The sequence below is a fragment of the Clarias gariepinus genome, chromosome 25, assembly GCF_024256425.1.
Source record: "Clarias gariepinus isolate MV-2021 ecotype Netherlands chromosome 25, CGAR_prim_01v2, whole genome shotgun sequence".
NCBI classification, from domain to species: Eukaryota; Metazoa; Chordata; class Actinopteri; order Siluriformes; family Clariidae; genus Clarias; species Clarias gariepinus.
This window is the reverse complement of record NC_071124.1, coordinates 18,813,922-18,835,142: the sequence shown is the minus strand read 5'-3', so window position 1 is coordinate 18,835,142 and position 21,221 is coordinate 18,813,922. Positions and strand designations below refer to the sequence as shown.

The 21,221-nt window shown below is 39.6% G+C and overlaps 2 protein-coding genes across 3 annotated transcripts; both read left to right on the top strand.

The window, feature by feature from the left end:
- The first annotated feature begins 2,477 nt into the window (after positions 1-2,477).
- LOC128513046 (gastrula zinc finger protein xFG20-1-like) lies at positions 2,478-10,165 on the top strand. The gene is made up of 3 exons (XM_053486656.1): positions 2,478-2,906; positions 5,151-5,837; positions 8,059-10,165. The coding sequence occupies exons 1-3, from the start codon at positions 2,645-2,647 to the stop codon at positions 9,045-9,047; spliced, it is 1,938 nt and encodes a 645-aa protein (XP_053342631.1). The 5' UTR covers positions 2,478-2,644; the 3' UTR covers positions 9,048-10,165.
- Positions 10,166-12,168: 2,003 nt separating this feature from the next.
- Positions 12,169-19,651, top strand: LOC128513048 (zinc finger protein 572-like). 2 transcript variants are annotated; one of them, XM_053486660.1, is made up of 4 exons: positions 12,169-12,829; positions 13,137-13,417; positions 15,398-15,772; positions 18,499-19,651. In XM_053486660.1, exons 2-4 carry the CDS (start codon positions 13,171-13,173, stop codon positions 19,383-19,385), a joined length of 1,509 nt encoding a protein of 502 aa, XP_053342635.1. In that variant the 5' UTR covers positions 12,169-12,829; positions 13,137-13,170; the 3' UTR covers positions 19,386-19,651. The 2 variants fall into 2 exon arrangements, with proteins under 2 accessions (XP_053342635.1, XP_053342634.1); XM_053486659.1 differs by lacking the exon at positions 12,169-12,829 and having other exon boundaries at positions 12,885-13,417.
- Positions 19,652-21,221: the final 1,570 nt, after the last annotated feature.

Below are 21,221 nucleotides of genomic sequence, written 5' to 3'. Positions count from 1 at the left end.
CACCATGATATCATCTGCCCTACAAACGATAAAATTATGGAGCGGTATAATAACAATGTCCTTCTATACGAAACAAGGCCCAAACTCGCGCCAGTATAAAAATGCTCCTGTGCATAAACTGAGCTCCATGAACACTTGGTTTGGTTAGATTGAAGTGGAAGACCATGAGTGTCTGCACAGATCCCTGACCTCAGCACCACTGAACACTTTGGGTTAAATTGCAATGCAAACCGGACCATAGGCTCTTGCCCAACATCACTGCCTGACCTCATTAATCATCCTATGGGTAAATAAACACAAATCCCCACAACTCTACTATAAAATTTGGTGGAATGCCTTACCAAATAAATGAAGATCATTATACTAGCAAAGGGGGAACAACTTTGGAACTGGATGTTCAAAAACAGTCAGGTGTCCACAAACTTTTTTTCACATAGTGTATAAATAAAAACCTTACCCCTGTAACCCTTGCCCCTCTCTTGCATGGGCCAACTTTTACATTATGATTATAATTATGGTAATGATTATAATGATTATTATTATAATTATTATTATTGTTGTTGTTATCCTCCGTATTCGGGTACACGTCCTCATTTTGCACTCCGATACAGTAGGTGGCAGTGTACCCCTACATGAGCCACCGTTTAAGACTAAAAGGAGGAAGTCAATCTTTAGACCATGCCTACTATTATTAATATCTATTTTTAAAAATCTATATTAAATATCAAAATATTAACGCTATTATTATTTTAGAGAAGACCAACGGCATTGACAATGTCACATTCTAAACATTAAATTGATCTGTTCCCGAGTATGCTGTATAAGTTCAAGGCCACCTTTTCCAGCTGACTCGGGCACGGTTCCCAGGCCCAGAACACTTGTGTTCTCATTGAACAAAATAAACCAAACTTTAGGGAAAAGTGATCCGAGTCCCTAATGGTAAAACATCCAACTATTTCCTTACTAGGTACAATTATTTCATATCGCACCAGAGTGCAATTGACCCCAAAAGAAAAAAACAATTAGGCCTTCCTAAATTGTCCATAGTGTGTGTATGTGGGTGTGTATAGATATGTGTGCATGTGTGACCTGCATTGGTGTTAGAACCCCCAATTTACTGATCATAAACCCAATGACTACCCAAACTACCCAACTTGAGCCACCACTGCCTCACTATGCAGTTCAGATGATGAGCACGGAGCATGGTGTGCATATACACAGATTTCAAAGAAGACATGCAGCACTGATGTCACATTCTAAATAGCAGTTTACTTTTATATCCAAAACAATACACTGTAACACATTTTCAAGTGAATCTCTGCATGGTATGCTGATCCACTCACAGGCTAAATACAGAAATGTGTTCACACTCTTATATACACTACTGCTCAAAAGTTTGAGATCTGTTTTCTTTTGTGATTTATTTTCCACATTCTACAACAATACTGGAGATTTCAAAACTATGAAATAACACATATGGAATTAGGTAATCATGTAACAACAACAAAAACAAGTCACTTGTTATTTTAAAATTTTAGAATAAAATTTAGCCTTAAAATCACCAATTAACAGCACCGTAGATTAGAGCCGTTATGCAGGCTTTACAGATCATGAGTAGCAGATACATCTCAACATTAACTGTTCATATTTCGGACGCCTTCAGTATTGCTTTAATATTTAGAAAGAAATAAAAATCAGTAACCATCATAGAATTAGAACCCAAACTTTTAAACGGTACTGTATATGTATGCGCATCCATGCCTGAGTTTCTAGTTTGCAAGCATAAATATGAGAATTTATTTATGTCATCCATCTAGGAACCTTTGTAGTCCAACAAGAGACCCTGGAGGCTAATAGTGATCATTATATTTATTCTCAGGGCTAACCACTAAAGCACCACGCCACCTATTTATGTCAATATATCCAAATAAAGTACGATTATTATTTTAGCAGGACAAGCTTTTTAGACAAACTGATAACTGTAACTTTGTATTTATTGCATAATGTATATAGACACCTAATAGATATTAGGGTAGTGTCTTGAGGCGGCATAGTGGTTAGCACTGTTGTCTTGCACCTCCGGGGTCTGGGTTCGATTCTGCCTCTGGGACTGTGTGCATGGTGTTTGCATGTTCTCCCCGTGCTTGGTGGGTTTCCTCCGGGTGCTCCGGTTTCCTCCCACAGGCCAAAGACATGCAGATAAGGCTAATTGGTGATTCCAAATTTTCTAATTGGTGATTCCAAATGTAGTGTTTCTATGTGGATAAGTACCCCGTAAAGGTTGTATCCCACCTCGTGCCCTAAGTCTCTGGGGATAGGCTCCAGGCCCCCGCGACTCTGTATACAGAATACAGCGGTATCGACGATGAGTGAGTGAATAAGGGGGTATTGTCATGTTTTAAGCAGGTAAATCTTTTGGTGTTATCTACATGTATCTGGCAACCACTCGTTGGCGTCTCTTCTTCCGTTGTGTGGTTGTCCTGGCACAAAACAACGCAATCCTTGTCTTTGGGTTAAAGTGTGCAGTGATTAAAAACTCAGCTTTCTCATTTCTGCTAAACTGAAACGGTAGAAAAGGAGCCGTGAGGGAAACTTCTCGGTCTTCAGTCGGTTGTATGTGTGTGAGAGTGTGTGTGTAAATGAGATGGACAACATGTCCAGCGGTGTCGCTCTTCAAAAGCAAATCGCATCGATCATGGACGAGCTCGCGAAAGCCGCGGTGGCTGAGATCAGTAAAGTGGTGGACGACGGCGTGGTGATGCTGCGCCTAGAGATCTGCGAGCGCGAGCACGAGATCGACTCGCTGAAGCGGAATCTGCAGATGGTGTCCGAGGAGCTGCGCGAGACCCGGCGCGCGCTCGTCCGCCAGTGTGTGAATGCCGCGCGCCCCAGACAGCCGCTCCGAGGTGACGTGACCTCATCGATCATTTCACATGATGATGATGATGATGATGATGGAGTTGATGATGAAGAAATCATCTTATTGTTTCCTTTATTTGTGTGTGTGTGTGTGAGGTATAAATTACACACGTAACAGCTTGCTGTGTACGGCTGTGTGCAAAAGTTTACACCCCCTTAGAGAGGGAATATTAATTCAAGATCATTTATTACCACAAGCACATGATGTGTGTTAAAATATCCACAATGAATTTTGAAACAGTTTGTCTTTTGTCTCACTTTGCAATAGGCCTGCAAACTTTTTAAAAGCTTTTTTTTCCTGATACAGTAATAGGTCTGTTATTCAAACTAGAACCTGTAATTCAATCATTCATTCATTCGTTCATTTATTTATTTTCAGTAACTGTTTCTTTCCAGTTCAGGGTCACGGTGCATTTAAAACCTGTCCAGACCTATACACCCTGTGGATGAGACGGTTGTCCATTGCATACACACATTTACACCTAAGAGTAATTTATAGTCCATGCACCTGCTGGAATAATTTGGGTGGTTGGGAGGAAACTGGAGAACCCAAATAAACCTGTACAATTTGACAATAAGGATATGCACATAAGATCTGCACCGTTGTGTTACATGCTGTACCAATTTTGTTATATATGTTTATCATACCTGCATAATTATGTACAATTTCAGTATTTCCATATAAAACCAGTTTTCAGATGGAAAACTGTTACAAGGAGAACTCATTTTCTCCAGCAAGCTCAGTAAAACCTAACAGCTGTTTTCTTATAAAACTGCACAAATCTGTCTAAAACTCCTGATTTTAAGCAATGAGTTTTCACTCCAAATATTGAATGTTTATTTTATTAATCTTAACATCAATCAACATATATAACAGAACTGGAACAGCATATAATATGGTGCCTAAGACTTTTGCACAGTACTGTATGTATGAATTGTACCCCGTTTATTTCAGGCCATGGATCCTTACCAGTGTAAACTTAATACACAGTTGCGTAATGGTTCGCATGGTGGCCTTGCACCTCCAGGGTTGAGGGTTCGATTCCCACCTTGGCTCTGTGCATGGAGTTTGCATGTTCCCCTTTGTGTTTGGTGGTCTTCCTCAGTTTTCTTATACAGCCCAAAGACATGCAGATTAGGTTAATTGGCATTCCCAAATTGCCCATATGTGTGTGCCCTGTGATGGATTGGCACCTTGTCCAGGATACCTGTAAGTCTTCTGGGATAGGCTGAAACCCTTATACCGCTTATCCTGTACACAGGATAAAAAGAAAAGTGCTTTTAACAAATCTGCCTGATAGAGATGGGGTAAATTGATTCGGTACTGTATTGTGATCCTTTTGTGTGGCAATTCATGTATCACTACGCTGACTTCAAAATGTATTTTTTTTTTATTATTATTTTTTATGTATACACAGTACCAGTGAAAAGTTTGGGCACCCCTTACAATTTCATGGTCATTCCTGATTTTCATTTCTTTCAACACTGTTCAACAAAATATGCAATAATCTTGTTTGAACAGTTGATATTGAGATGTGTCTGCTACTTATGCTCTGTAAAGCCTTCATAATGACTCTAATCTGAGGTGCTGTTTGTTAATTGGTTATTTCTGGGGCTGGTAACTCTAAATTAACTTCCCTGCAGCAGAGGTGAGTTTTGGTCTTGCTTTCCTGGTCTTCATGAGAGCCAGTTTCATCATGGTGCCTGATGGGTTTGCAAATGCACTTACAATACTATTCTTGCAAGAACTATTCCAGAACAGCTGACCTTCACATCTTAAAATAACAACTGACTACTGTTGTTACTTGATTACATAATGCCAAATGTGTTATTTCATAGTTTTGAAAAAGTCCAGGATTGTTCAAACCTGTGTCCAAACTTTTGACTGGTACTCTATGTTTGCATTTGAGTTGGTAAAATGTTGCCCTTCCTCTATAAGGGCAAATTATGCACACATTCACAGGCAGCATAACAACCTGTGTTATAGGAGCAAATTGTTTTTAGAATCATAGGGAAAAAAAATGGAATCATTATCTTTATAAAGTTGCAGTACTAACAAAGTACAAAATAATTCTGCACCTAGGTATCTGTAACGATAAGATTGTATTGGGTGGTCCTTAGTGATTACGATCCACAATTAGGTTAAAATATCAACCAAATCAACAAAGTAATAGCCAGAAATAGTACAAGGTTGTTGTTCGTTTTAACCTGTGTTCTTGGATCCTCTCCAGGTGCCAAAGAAAATGATGAAAAAGAGGATGAAAGGGAACCTGGACTCCAGGACACGGATAGGCCGAGTGACAACGCACCAGCATCCAGAGTGGTCGTGAAGATTGAAAGTGTGGAAGATGAGCCGGCAGTGGAAGATGGAAGCCAGTGCACGGGAAAAGAGCCTGACTTAAACTCCAGTTCTGCTGATGATGACCAACTGGCCCAAGTGTGGCCATCAGAAAACAACACCGAGAAGCAAGATCCTCATTTCTATTCTCAACACAGGTTAGATCAAAGTTCGAAGGTTGAGCAGAATTACGACTCATCCGGAGACAGAGCTGAGACACAGGGCCTGAGTGGAGAAGAGGAGCTGTCCGTGGATAGCCTGCATGCAACTACCGATGAAATTTTGAGAACGCAGCAACACTCTCACACACACAACACGCTCGTGCACCCACCTCCTGATGGTCAGGGTGATTTCGGTACGTTCGCACTGAGCATAGCTTCCAGAGGGAGGCCGATGGTTGGAGCGTCTTTACAGAAGAGACGATTCGCCTGCGCCTTTTGCAGCAAGAGCTTCGATCGTCTCAGTCACCTTGATAGACATCAGCGTATACACACGGGAGAAAAACCATTCAGCTGTATCTTATGTGGCCGGTGCTTCACCCAGAAAAGCAGCTTAAAAAGCCACCTAAAGACCCACCGAGGTGAGACCTGTCAGCTGTTGGTTACGGATGGATGATGTGGTATAATATATTGCAGTGTTGTTTCAATATGTTATGTCATAGTGCTTGGAATACCCTGGATGAAGATTCTTAGGTGGGGCAGACAAAAAACATGAGAACATAGTGAAATAAAACTCAAAAAGTTCAAGTGCTTGATGTATTTTTCGGTTGTCAAAAGGTGTTAATAATTTTTCTACCACAGCAATTGAATGAATTAAAATCATCATCATATAGTGTTCTCTATAATAAATGGTACAGACATGGCAGGCCGCCGTGCCAACAAGGGCCTTTTTTTATTTTATTTCAATGTTCACCAATATATCATGTAATAGTTAGACATTTAGTAATGTGGCTACAAGGTAATACCAAACTCTACCACAAGGAGGCTCTTCCACTTTGTTGTGGTAGACCAGATAAAAATATTTGATACGATGCCGCTCTGATTAGCTAGCATGCTGAACTTGTTCTCCTCAGTAACAAGCAGTGCAGGGTGTGAGTGCTACAGTATATTCTACAGTTTATATATAACTAATCGATGTAGCGTCATGGACAACTGGCTTGTTTAGCCGATGTCAGAATAAAGCTACAGTGAGGAATTCCCTATTCAGACATGTTTTCCGGCTGTCTAAGCTAACTTGCTATCTTGGCGCTAAAACTCACTAAAGGTTTTAACTTACCGTAGTAAAGTCGGCTCGATGTTCAATATTCCGTGGATATTTAAATTCTCTTCCCTCGATATAAACCAATCTAATAGAAAAATGACCTGACAATGCTCTTCACATTTTATATATGTCATGTGAAATCGTGCGTTTTCAATCAGGACAGAAACAATACAGAAATCCATGAATACATGCAGTCTTGTAGCGACGTGCAGCCCATCGGCACGTCAAAACTAAAAGTTAGTTACTGCAGGTATCTTAAAAAAAAGTTGCTAAATTAGTTATAAGCAGCAAACATATTTTGTTGTAGGTAACTTAACTTGGTTTATATTATACCAACATAATATAATAAGTACAGTATGCGCCAAAATATACAGTACTGAAATGAAAAGACGAGCAATATCACTTTGTTGTCATCTGTAAGTTTATTTTTTTAAGTTTATTGTTAGCATGTTGATTTACCACGGTATGCATAATGTTTGAAGTGTGTGTGCACTGCCTGACCGTGTAGGTTTGCTGCAGACTCCTGCAAAAGGAGATGATTTGCTTGCGGAAATCGCGCAGGTGAAGTGCTCGGCGGATCTTCACAGTTGAAAACACTCTCCTTTAGCATTCCCTACAAGTAGGCATCAGGTGGTGTAAGACCGGTGGAATGGGATGGGTATGGAAAGGAATGTGTTCTGCCACCGTTTTTAAACTCCCCATTCACGACCGCTTCCGTATGAGCTGAATATAATATAATATTATATTATAAACATAATGATAAAAATATCATATTGAATAAAGGGTCTCGGCCTGTCCAAATCAGCACGAGGTGGTAGTACAGTCAATACATGTTGGCGTATATAATCTCGCATGTTGTTATGAAAATCAATAGAACACACAAACTAAACTGCATAACCAAAACATCTTTGTATGTGCACACAAAACCCCCCATCAACCTCTTGTCACAGTGGCCGAAAAATATTGTAGGAGAAACAGTAGCTTACATTAATGCACTTTAGCTAATATCATTGTTTCTATAGAAATTGCTTGGATTTATTATATAACTATATATCATATTGTATTTTACATTTTACTATAAAACTTGTAAAAACTGTAATAAACAGGTATATAACAGTTAAATTTTATAATAGTGTTATAAAAGCCATTTAATTAGCAAAGAGAAAAAAACATAATCATTGCTAAGGTGTTTGTTTTTATTTATTGAATAGTTATGGAAGGAGTCGCCTTGTATGCTAGTGCTTTTTTGTCTTGTTAACTTGAAAAAATAAAGTCTGTTTATAGCTGCTATAAAGTAACTATAACAGGAACTAACTTGTTTTACAGTTTGGATTTACTGTTAAGGATAAACAAGTTGATAATGATTATCCTTGGCGAATTGCTGTGGCATAAGAGGAATAAAACACTTCACTATTAAGATAGCAACTTTATATTGAGCAGCACCATCTTTCCAATCTGTAATTTTTTTGTATATTTATTTGTTTATTTATTTATTATTACTATTTGAATATTTTCGTAATTACTAGAACTTTGTGTTTTAGGATTCACTGGCGATTTAGATGCGGCATCTTTGTTGCCGAGTGAAAACAATCCCTTCAGTGATGAGTGGAACATGGCGACTCACTGTGAAGACCAGATCTCTCACAACTTTGACCAAAACACAGAAGAACCAAATACACATTCGTCCTACCTGAGCCAAGAAGGAGCTCAGTTCATAAACCCAGATGAAGAGAGCATACACCAAGCGTACGGAGATCAGAAGATTAGACACTTCCCTGAAGGACAAAATAAGAAGGCAGCTGCTTTTCCTGAGCTGTATGAGAAAAACAGTCTGGAGGAGGAGGAAGATGAGGATCAGGTGTTAGCCGATTGTGGGCTGGACGAGCCTAGGCACTCTGAATCCGAGAGTGTCCTGGATGAGGAAGATCCCTCCATGAATGCGGCAAGTTTTGGAAAAGACTCGATGGAGTCTGATGACGTCAGCATGTCCGACCAAACCGCAGCTCAAAAGCAGCGACGGTTAGAATCTACCTCGACAGTTCTACACACGTGGGGGGGCTCTGAGGCCAAAAGTGTTGCTGTGAACCAAATTCATGTGAAAAGGGAGGAAGAGAATGTGTCCCGTTTAGAGAGAGAAGAGTCCAATCCGAATCCAGACGTGTCCTGTGATCTGAACATAGCGTCCCCTTTGGATCAGGACTCTCTCAGGACCACAGAGACTTCATCGGTGGCTGATTTTCCGTACAACGCGTTACCTCGGAGGCGGCGTATTTTGAACGGACGTGAGAGAAGGTTCCTGTGCGTTCTCTGCGGTAAAAGCTTCGACCGCCTGAGCCACCTGGACCGGCATCAGCGCGTGCATACGGGAGAGAAGCCCTACAGCTGCGGGACATGCGGCAGGAGCTTCACGCAGAAAAGCAGCCTGAAGGGTCATATGCGGACGCACACTGGCGAACGTGGCTTCAGCTGCACTCTTTGTGGCATGAGTTTCCCTACACGAGCCAGTCGCTACCGGCACCACTGTAACTAACAGCTAATCGCGTTAAACCTGCCTGTACGAACTAAACAGTGCAGACTTTGCTGGGAAAATAAATAAGCTCTTTAAAAGATCTTACGTATTTATGTAGACACGGTAGTTATTACAGTGAATTACTGTACATTTCTGATATGAATTGGGTGCAAACCATCGACCCTGCATTCAAGGGTTATACAGTATTTCTATTTTTGTTTTCAAACGCTACATCATGGATATTGCTTTTAAAGTTTATATCTACTTAAAATGACACATTTCAACATTTACAGCAGGGACCAGTTTTATGACATTTCATGTTCACTGTTAATGTGAAAGGCTGGCAATGCGATACAAATCCAGAAAGAATCAGCTGCTTTCTGATGCCAATTATTCCGCAGTTGTTACACTGGTGTAAAAAGCATAATTACAGACAACAGCGTCAGACTCCAAAACGTATCATTATGATCAACCGTCACAAACCTGCCTTAACTAAGTATTTATAAGCTCAACGTGCCCTGACTAGCCCTTAAAAAAAAACACTTAGTTCTTGCCATGTAATGGGAGAACATGTATGCAGTGGGATGTTTGCTGTGTAAGCTGTATCAAATCCAATATCTGGATCACAGGTAGAGATCGGCTGGTAATTTCAGGGCTTAAAAATATTGTTTTAAAGCAGCCTTGTTTTATTTCCCAGATAAACCTGGGATACTGTTGAACATCCATTGACTTTGATCTTGTGCTTTCTCTTTATAAAAAACATAATAATTATGAACATGTAACTGTATTTATCAGTAGATCAGGCTACAGAATGTGTACTGGTCCTTTTCATTAAACGTGCTGTCAGATTGTCGCAGCGAAACCCATTTGACGCCTTCATTTCTTGGGGAATTTAGTGCAGAGAAAGATTTAGTCTATTAGGAATAGGATTTAGTCTATTAGGAATAGGATTTAGTCCATTAGGAATAGGATTTAGTCTATTAGGAATAGGACTGGACAGAGATACAACATATGCTCTTTTGTTATTCTAATAATTTAATTTCATGGTGTGTATTTTCCATCACTGGAAAGATGGCAACATGCTATGAGCCATCGTTGAAGTGAGAACAAGTCTGGGCATTATTGTAATTGTTTCCCTGCAGACTTTATTAAATCGTGAATTCCTTATGTATAAAACGTTTGTTTCGTTTTGCTTGATAATGAATCACATTTACTGAATGTTGGAAGACGATAGTGACCACATGCTTCCCCTGAGTCATCTAAAGCGACAATATGTGTTGAAATTGCTGCTGATGCATTATCACAGGGCAGCTGAGTGGTTTTGACACCAACTGCCACCCTACATGAGCCATTTTTATAAGAAAAAAAGAGCCATTCATTCCACCCATGTGACAGGACCATTATACTGTATGATCTTTAGTGCCGCAGACCAGACATACTTTATAGTATTCGCTGGAGAGTATGGTTTATAATTAATTGTAGCTTACAAACCTTAACTTTTTTATTTTCAATGTTACCAAAAAACACGAGAGATTATTTAATTTACTAACAAACTTCTGGTTTATTCCAGTAATTCTATCTGTGTAGTTTGAAAGTGTGAAAGTGAACCAGTGCACAGAAGACCATTAGATCACATCAGTCAAGATCCTGAAGCTTGTGATCCAATTTTTGTTATTTAATAAAGAAAAAAACAATTGTTTATTTAGAGGCGGTTTCTGTAAGCAGAAGTGCTTTGTAGTTCAGTATATTCTGGTTCCTCGATATATGGTACATTAAAAGCTGGGGTTTTGTCTTAATAATATGGAAAGAAATGTTGACCGGAGGTCCTGCCACGGTCATACAAAATGGAAGTGCTAATAGAAATAGAACTTGTAGACTTTTTATATTACTAATTGTATGAGGAAAACAGAAAGTGTAATTCATAAATAAATAATACAGTCATTCTTAGGAAATTACTGTGGCATCAAAAAGTATCGAGACTTGTTTTGTAAAACGCCAAATGATGACAGCACAAGGCTGCACACACAGTCACAAGAAGCACCAACCTTCATAAGTCAGTGTGCCAAAACACATCGTTATTTCATCATGGTCTGCAAGTTAATAAATAACGTGAATGTGAAACTCTGAAATATGAAATTTGTGTGAATGTGTACGACCCTGAGACAAAGCAACGATCTTCAACAGTCTTCACTCCTGGGTCTTCACAGTGGAAGAGCCCATCATCTTCACGTCGGAAAAAAGGCAAGGCAGGTCTGTAGCTCGACCAAGTGCATTGTTGTGTGTCTTTTTTTGACATTCGCAGCACTGAGCATCGAGAATTCATCCCCATGCACTAAATCGTCAATAGCAAATTCTGCTTCCAGGTTTAAGGTGCCTGAGGGGGGATGCATAGTAAAAAAAACAGAGCTAATCTCAAAACTTTTCAATACCCCCTCGTGTACAAGCAATAAAACAATCTGTTTGTCACCTCGGCACGGTGCTGTAGTTGTTAGCACTGTCGCCTTGCACCTCCAGGGTCCAGGTTCAATTCCCGGCAAGGCTCGATTCCCGTCTCTGTGTGCATGGAGTTTGCTGTGCTTGGTGGGTTTCCTCTGCGTACTCTGGTTTCCTCCCACAGTCCAAATATATGTAGGTTAGGATAATTGGCGTTCCCAAATTGCTCATTGACCCTAAATACAGGATTAAGCGGTATAGACCATGAGTCAGTGAGTTGATCTCTATGCTGGTTTATAATTTTTTATCTTTTTTTTTTAATTCTTTTTAAAAAAATTTTTTACATATACTGGGAAATGTGTAGGTGCAGTCTAAAGATAAAGCTAATAACTAATACTATTTGTGTTGTATGTACAGTGTGACACCAGACATCAACATTAACATCAAACTGAACTCGGTGGCAAGGCAAGAAAACATGACATTTTATTTTTAGTAGTTTGTTCCGAAATTAAAAAATAACTAGGGGTTAGTGTATAATTTTATTTGATAACTACAAATGGGACAAGGTGTAAAATATATAGTTAGGCAGACCACTCACTCAGGGATTTACGGTAATTTCTGTCCGTCAACGTAACATTTGTCAGGGTTGCCAAATTTTGACTGATCAGTTCAAATTGACAGTGAACGGTGTAGGGAACAAGTAAACAACGGGGCTTTACTTCGCCGGAAGTGGACATGAAAAATTTTCCATCAGTCACTGCGCCTCGCTGGAGCGTAAAAAAATGGAGCTCGAATAGGGATTTATATATTTATAATCATTATTATAAGAGATGGGATAGTATTAATACGCAATAATTTTACATTTTATCTAATCAATAAGTCCTTAGCTTTATATAGTAATCTGTAAAAATGCACAAGTTTAATTTACAAGATGTACAGATAAATTATTGTTGTGCATTTTTACAGATTACTATATAAAGCTAAGGATTTATATAGTTATAAAATAGTATACAGTTATATGAGTTTTTAATAGGGTTAGGGTTACGCATTTTATAATAATATCAGTTTTTCGCAGTGTCAAATTTCCACAATCAGCAGCAACAGGTATCCGAGGTGCTTATGTGTTACCATGGTAACTCACAGAGGAAGTGACGTCCGCAATTGTGAGGTTGCAGGGTGTTCCAAATGGTATATTTTATTCGAGGTTAATTTCTTAGTAGGGAGCAACCTTTAAACTACACTGTGGAACACAGCTCTTCTTTACGTTATTGTTGTTGTTGTTGGTGGTCTACTTCTTCTTCTTCTGTATTTTTTTTTTTTTTTTGGGCGTATTACTGCCCTCAGCAGGACAAACTTTTCCTTGAAAAAAGGTATTTCCAAATAGTAAATGTTTAACATTTAATTATAATATTGTTATTTTTAACAGGTTATTATTATTACTGAAAATTATTGCATGTATCGATATAACTATATAACATCTTGGTTCATTTAGAAGTTAAAGTTGGTCAAACGTTTACCGTCATTATTATTATATTTAGCACTGATGCATTCTCGGGCAATCTGGCAACCCGAGTAAAGCGGAAGCAGCCCGTGATGCAGGTTAAAGAAAGAGCAGGCTCGCGATTCCTGTGACGGGGGTGTTATTTGATTGATTGATTGATTGATTGATTTGTTAAGACACAGGTGTAGATCGCAGTAAACGACCGACAGGATGCCGACGTGTCTGACTCTGGAGACGCAGATTTCCTCCGTGATGGAGGGTCTGACCCGAGCGGCGGTGGCGGAGATCTGTAAACTGATCAACAGCGAGTGTGTGGAGATGCGCTTAGAGATCCGCAGGGGCCGGAAAGAGATCGAAGCCCTGAAGGGGAAAATCCGGGACCTGAAGCGAGAAGCGCAGGATCCTTCAGTCAACGCGGTGTCTTTAATCGGGGCTCAGGAGAATCGGCTGGATGAAGGTATTTTTCCTTTAAGACTTATCAGAGAAGATCTCCACCAGAGTGGATCCTGGTGTTTTTACATGCTGTAGTGTTTTGGAGCATTTTCATACATACAATGCAATCATTACACCCTCATCTCCATGTGTGTGTGTGTATTTGTATATATATATATATATATATATATATATATATATATACAGTGTACACAGACTGATCAGCCATAACATTATGACGACCTGTCTAATAGTGAGTAGCCCAGCCCCCCCCCCCCATCCCATTTTGTCACAATAACAATAATGCACAGTAATGTCTTTTGAGATCTTTCTATCAAATCCAGCATTAACCTTTTCATTAGTTTGATCTAGACCAGCACTTCTATTGGATCGGACTACACGGGCCAGCGTTCGCTCCCCATATGCATTAGTGAGCCTTGGCCACCCATAATACTGTCGCCAGTTCACTGGTTTTCCTTTCTTGGATCACTTTTGCTATGTTGTAACGATCAGATTATTGAAATAAACTGGATTACACTAAAACAAGTGATCTTTATCGTAAGTGCACGTGATCCCGAAAACCAGTGACCAAAAAAACAAAACAAAAGTGTATTATACAAAACACAAACAAAAGGTGCACCAAAACAAACAAAGAAAACAATATTTACATAATATACTGTAATACAACTAATGAAGGGCGTGAGTGGGTTGAATGTACAAAGTCCTGGTTATTGCAACATTGTGTGTGTAAGGAGAGATGAACCAGGCTCACCAGAATGATGGAAATAAACGGGAGCTCGATATCGGAGTATGAGTAATCCTGTGAAGCAGTCCGGTTGGCAATAATCCAGAAATGGGAAACGTCCTCAACGGTACAGTCTGCAAGATTCTTCTTGTTACTCCTTAGGAAATAAGGTTCAGTTAAGTTGATCACAAAGACAGCGCGTTACATCTTATAACTTTCGCCCCCCCCACCCTCTCTTCATCCTGGTTGAGCTTTAAAGCCGGCTCAGGTGACCTCCGACGTCGTCCTTGTTACTTATACCTATATAAAAGTGCCCTTTATGTGGCCGCGCTACAATTTTCTGACCATTGCTCCCTTGGGACATCCCACAAGAGCTGCAGTTTTGGACTTGCTCTGACCCACTTGTCTAGCCATTACAATTTGTCCCTTCTCACAGTAGCCACATTTTCAATATCTGCTTACAATGGTGGGATGTATTAGGCACCAAGTGAACCTTTCTTCCTGAAGTCGATATGTTAGAAGCAGAAAAAATTGGCAAGCTTAAGTTTTGAGTGATTTTAAAAAGGGACAGATTGTGATGGCTAGAGGACTGGGTCAGAGCAAGTCCAAACCTGCAGGTTTTGTAGGATGTTCCTGGTGTGTAGCGGTCAGGACCTATCATAAATAATCCAAGGAAGGAAAAACGTTAAACTGACGTGGAGACCATGGGTGGCTAAGGCTTACTGATGCACATGTGAAGTGAAGTCAGGCCTGATCCAATAGAAGAGCTAGTGTAGATCAAATTGAGGAAAAGGTTAATGCTGGTGATCTATGCAGGTCATCGTAATGTTATAGCTGATCAGTGAATCTATTCATCTATACATATAATAAAACTGTAAAGTTGGTATGTCTGTACATTGAATATATTTGAGAAAAAGTTTTTTGTCCAATTTGTCCATCAGGTTTTATGCTGGTTTAAAGGTGATTAAACACAACACTTCTGATGTGTGCTAGAGAGCTCTAATGAATCCAGTCACTAACATTTTTTTCAGTAAACTTTCTAAAGAGGTCTAAAAGTTTCCACATTTTATAGGCGACACTGATCCACTCTGAATTCTGTATTATAAAATGAGCTGATTTTGTTCTGAGTTGTAGCTTTTTACAGTTTACAAAGCCTTATCTTGACGTGTCATTGTGAATAACAAGTTTTTTTTATAACCGCCCAAAAAAGTTCATCCTAATAATAATAAAATGCCAGCTGTTTTATCATCTCTTGCTCAGATACCAGAATTGATGATCTCAGCACAGCGTCTGATTATCAGAATGAAGAACGCATTAAGAAAACAAATACTCCAGCACCAGGGAAGAACTTGCAGGAGAAGGATGCCCAAGAAAGCAGGAATTTTCATTCAAACTCTGGATGTAAACAGAGCCAGACGACTGTGTTTTCCTCATATGAAAGCAGGCGTCCGTTGAAGGAGTCCCACGTCCTTATAGACTCGTTGACCACTGATGCTCCAGTCAACATTAAAGGACTCAACACTGCGGCTATAAAGGTGGAGGGTGCGAGTACACCTGAGTCTACAGCTGAGTGTGTGACGGAGATCTTTCAAGCTGAACATAAGCAATGTACAAACGCACACAGCCAAACAGCAGGTGGGTAGACCATCTGAAAGGATCATGCAGGACCTTTGCATACACACATTCACATTACTATATTAAGTTTTTATTAAAGAAAAAAAGAATATTACATTTTGTAAAAAGAATTTTGGAAAGTAATTTAGGTACAGATGAGGCTTGTTCTTACCAAAGGTCAGAAATTTGAACCAAAGGTTAGAACAGAAGTGTCAAATCTTTTCCCGAAGCAGGAACCACACCTGAGAGCCAGATAAAAACAAAGCACAACTAATTAATTGGGTGTATTTTTTACTAATTTGGAATGAAAATCTGCACACACCATGCAGATGGTTTGAAACCTCCGCTCTAGATACAAAAATTGTCTTTGAAGCTCTGGGATTGTTGTTGCCTACAGTACCAGTCAAAAGAACAAACCTTCTAATTCCAAGGTCTTTTCAGATTTTTTTTTAAATTCTACATTGTAAAACAATGCTAAAGGCAACCAAAATATGCAATAATCTCCTATGAAAAGTTAATATTGCTTGTGATGCGTCTGCTACTCATGCTTTGTAAAGCCTTCATAACAGCTCCAATCTTAGATGCTGGTGATTTTTGAGGCTGGTAACTCTAAATGAACTTATACTCTGCAGTTTTGGTCTTGCTTTCTTGGGAAGATCTTCATGAGAGCCAGTTTGATCATGGTGCTTGATGGGTTTTGCAAATGCATTACATAAATCTATTACAAATGTATGTAAGTATTTATTACATAATCTCAAGTACTGTTCTAGAACATGAATGTCAAAAAAAATACAGATGAGATGGACTCAAAAGCAGGATAATAAAACGGAACTGTAGGTGATTTTAGAAAAATTTTAAGAGTCTAAGTGACAGAAATGATGCGAGAAAAGAGAGATAGTAAAACTGGCGTTTAAGTGTTTGCTGGCGGATTCCACATAGGGAACTCGAGGTCAGGTTGGAGAGTAGACCGCACCAGAGAACTGGGGAAGAGGGCGTGCAGCACACCAATCCTGTATACAGGAAAGTCTCAGTTGTAGGAGGCGTACAGGGTTTCGAGAACCTCATGGCTGGCTTTCAAACATGAAGGTACTCGTGTTATGGCTGGGCATCAGAGGCGAATATGTGACGCCCGCATCCAAAATCAGAGATGATGCCATTCTTGGTCATTGTAACACAACAGGTAGCTTTAGTATTGATGAAACAGGCGAAATCAGGACAGACAAGGTGAGAAAGGAAGCACAGAAGTTGGGAAACTCTATATAGTGGAGATCAGACAAAATGGTTGACACGGGAGGTGGCTCAAACAAGATGGCCGCTTACCCAGAAGGGCAAATATATAACAGAAATTCTGTTTGTTTGTATGGGTTTGTTTGTTTGGCCGATGGGCAGTGGTGTTTGCACAGGTGGTCAAATGTGGTTATCAGCTTTTATGTCATGGGAGTGCCACAGATGTACCTCACTGACTGTAATGTTAGGCAGCATCCTCACTGACTGGAGCAACTGGCAGGGTTTTTAACGGCAAAAATGGGTATGTCAGGACGAGCTCGAAACCCCAGATCAGACTTCAGAGCACCTACAATGATGACACATATAATAGGCAGAAGTAAGAGCTGGTGAAACATTGGAGCAGTGTGAGGAGCGGCATCTAGTTGACCGGCATTTATCAGGATACGGTGGGTGTGTCTCAGGTGATTGTAAGGTCCGGTTCTTGCGTCAGAGCAGACTAAAGACCATTTATGGCAAAACGGGTACGCCGAGTCGAGATCATGGCTTCTTAAACCCAGGATCTGAGTGTGGAACGTCTTCAGCAATCCCATATACGCCAGGCAAAGGTAAGGGCCACGTGTCAAGGGTGTTGTTCCTTAGTGAGTGTAACAGTAAGCAGCGTCATTATCATCTTTCATGTCGCACTGTGTGTGCGTCACACACATTCCTCAACGAATGTAACGGTAGCGAAAACGTGTATGTTAGGCTGAGCTCATAGCTACTGAGCCCCAGATAAGACTGCAACGCGTCAACAGTGGCGGTGTTTGCGACAGGCAGAAGTAAGGGTTTGCTGAAACATTGGAGCAGCCTGAGGTAAAGCGATGAGTTGACCGCACAGTCCGTTCACAGGTAATGCGGGCTTCGAATTTGAACGTGGGTGGTGCCGAGGGTACCTTTTTAATTTTGACAATAAATCACAAAAAAAGACATTTGAAGGTGTGTCCAAACTTTCAACTGGTACTGTATTTTTAAAGGAAAGTAGCTAAAGCCTGCTAGAAAAGTTGCTAGATGCCGTCACATGCTAATGCTGATTATGTCAATATTTGCATAGCAACTAGCAGAAGGCAGAGAATGTGGTATGCATGGAGGTATAATATAGCAGGAACCAACATCAGGGCATCTGGTTGAAGCCAGGGTCGCAGAGCCAGGTGCCATATAGGTTTACTCAAAACAAATAATAGCCCTTAGCTATACTTCAAGCTACAGTGTACAAACCACAAAAGAACTAGATGTTCAGCTGTAATAATGTCGTAAATCTCATATAAAAAGAAAGTGGAAAGTCGTTAAATTGGCCACACTGTAAGGGATGAGTTCGCATTTCCACTGTGCGGCACCAGATTGGCTCATGTTAGTTATCAGACAAGAGCTTTTGAATAAAATCTTTAACTTCCTTTGTATTCTTTCGAAAATGTTCATATTTTGAACTGTGTATTACAGCTCAGTATGTTAAACCTGATCTCACGTTGTCTGTTTATTTTTAGGAGACAACAGTAATCGATTTGGCTCTACAGAAGAGCTTTGGCCACAATCTCATTATTCAGCACATTTCCATAACAAACATCCCTCTGAGGAAGAATCCATCTACAAATACGAGACAGACTTTAATCACATAAATGGAAATAGGAGCAATGAAGGCAACCCTAATGGCTTGCTTCTAAAGACGGAGGAGAACGAGGAGCCTTTAACCAAGACAACTACCAATGAACTGGCAGCATGTGGAATGATGGACACAGAGGCTTTGTCGTGGCCGTCTTTGAGCTTAGTGAACTTTCCGGGAAGTGGTGGAAGTCCAGGATGCTCTTCTATGCTACAACAGGCTGTACACGCTTCCCACCCTGAACACCCCACGTTTCCCCTCGGTGTGACCGGTGAGATCGAGTATACGATTGAGCCTGAAGCAAAACAGACAGGAGGAAGAACTATACAGCACATGATTCAAGCCACAGCCCTTAGCCAGAACTCAGTGTCCACGATGCTGACGAATGCGAAGGTTCTGCCCATAGCTGACATGCGGCATAAGGTGTTCTCCTGCTCTTTCTGTCCTAAGAGTTTCCAGAGTGGTGCTGATCTGAAGAGACATCAGCGCATTCACACAGGCGAGAAGCCATATGGTTGTGCCGTGTGCGGGAAGCGCTTCTCCCTCAGGGGGAACCTCGTCACCCACGAGAGGGCGCACAGTGGCAGCAAGCCATTCATTTGCCGCCAGTGTGGGAGAGCCTTTGCCCATGGCTCCAATTTAAGGGCCCATCAACGTGTCCATACTGGAGAAAAGCCTTTTCATTGCTCTTTATGTGACAAGACGTTTGCTTGGTACTACCCCTTCAAAAAACACCTCAGCTTGCACTTTATGACTGGTCAAAACTCCTGATTACATTACTGTTTACATAAGTCACATCCTCAAGGCCTTGTTTGTCTTGAAAACCGTTACAGGATTTCAAATTAAAATGGGAACTTAGTACTGTCTGTACATGTATGACTGTGGTTGTGTTTAAATTTTTTATTCTGCTTTCAACAGGAAATGGGAAGCCCAGATCATATGCGATGAAAGCACTAGAATAAGTGTCTTTGTTTGTTAAAAAACACAATATAATAAATTGATTGAACACAATGAGTAATAAACCTAGTTAAAAGATGTTTTCCCGATTTCTTTGTTTGATACTTTAATCTTGTGAGGCTTTAAAACAGGACACGACACCCAATCCATCCAATATTATAGATTTTCATACATGAATTTATATATATCTAGGGCATTGGTGGTTTCATCAGAAAAACATGTGCCAAGTTGTGTGCAGTGGGCGGAAAGACCAAAAAAAACCATGCATTATGTAAAAACCTTTAAAATTACCAAAAAAATAAAAATAAAAAAATTGTACAATGTGTTTTTAGTTGTATGTCAATCCAGGTTACACATTAGATCTTTGTAGTGTGTGTTCTATGAAGCACCACAAGGTGGAGACATTTCACAATAATACATAGTTCAAACTTGATAAAAAAAAATACATGAACAAAGTTTATTCATGCTTGTTAATAATAAACATTAGTTCATAATTAAAATTTGTTTCCTTGAAGGTTTAGAAATTGTAGCATTTATCTTGAGTTTTATAATGCAATTATGATGTGACCTCATTATACAGCATGTTTGAAATAAAATTATAAATAACATGGCATGTTTGAAATAAACTTACAACATACTACCAAATTATTCATATATACAATGCCAGAATAATAACCTACAGGAACCCACAAAGTTTATTGTAGAAAAAAAAGTGCAATGCTTAATAAGTTGGAAACTAATGCACCTAGCTAGTTGCGTGTGGATGTGAATGTTAGCAAGAACAGGATAAAAATACAATCGTAAGATAAGTGGTTTGGCACTTTTAGACATTTAGAAATATGCATGCTAATCCATTAAATAGAAAAAATCCTAGCCAAGACAATAGGACAATTTCATATGATGTTAACACAAGGCATACTACTGCTAATCATTGGCATCATTATGAATAATCATTAATTTTTGTTTTTTTACATGCAACCTTCCATACAAAAATTCAGGGTGTATAAAACAATTCATAGCACAGTGCTGTAAAAATTATAATTCTGATCATGAGATGTTGATAAATTTTCTATAAATACTCAGTAATCCAGACTGTAGTTAAAATTAGAAGGTTCTATTCATGTGCATGGTCTAACAAAGTATTGTTTCTATAGTAATAAATTAATCACATGGACTTTATGACACCTACTTTAAATAAAAAAAAAATAGATTGACACTTAGTAACATATTAAATGTACAAGATTTGATATGTAATAACGAAGCTTAGGAAAGGGAGTCTCCAGTTTCAGTGCTTTTGTGGCAGGAACTAAGTAACACACCCAGTTTTAAAACTTTTTGAAATTTGAACTACGACCTCTATTTACATTGCTACTGGTAAAAAAAACCTGCATGGCAAATAAATCTCCTTACAAGGGTTTTTCACAATCCTGCGCTTTCTTATGCAGGAGCAAAATCAATGAGGTAGTGCTGACATGGCTCTCAGGCCATGGCCCATTAACTGCCTTATATGCAGAAAGGCTGGATGCTGACCAAGACCGATATGATCAAAGCAACACTGCAAAGTCTCTTTGTGTCAAAGGAAGAAAAAACATGCACCATCTGTTCACATCAAAAACACCTTTTAAATTGACCTGTGAGACAGATTGTTGT

What these genes read in the sequence shown, in the direction of transcription:
- LOC128513048 (XM_053486660.1), top strand. Translation starts at nt 13,171, where the DNA reads ATGCCGACGTGTCTGACTCTGGAGACGCAGATTTCCTCCGTGATGGAG. An exon ending in GGAGAATCGGCTGGATGAAG is followed by an intron (nt 13,418 to 15,397) that starts GTATTTTTCCTT and finishes TCTCTTGCTCAG; the next exon opens with ATACCAGAATTGATGATCTC. An exon ending in CGCACACAGCCAAACAGCAG is followed by an intron (nt 15,773 to 18,498) that starts GTGGGTAGACCA and finishes GTTTATTTTTAG; the next exon opens with GAGACAACAGTAATCGATTT.
- LOC128513046 (XM_053486656.1), top strand. Translation starts at nt 2,645, where the DNA reads ATGGACAACATGTCCAGCGGTGTCGCTCTTCAAAAGCAAATCGCATCG. An exon ending in CCCCAGACAGCCGCTCCGAG is followed by an intron (nt 2,907 to 5,150) that starts GTGACGTGACCT and finishes GATCCTCTCCAG; the next exon opens with GTGCCAAAGAAAATGATGAA. An exon ending in CCACCTAAAGACCCACCGAG is followed by an intron (nt 5,838 to 8,058) that starts GTGAGACCTGTC and finishes TTTGTGTTTTAG; the next exon opens with GATTCACTGGCGATTTAGAT.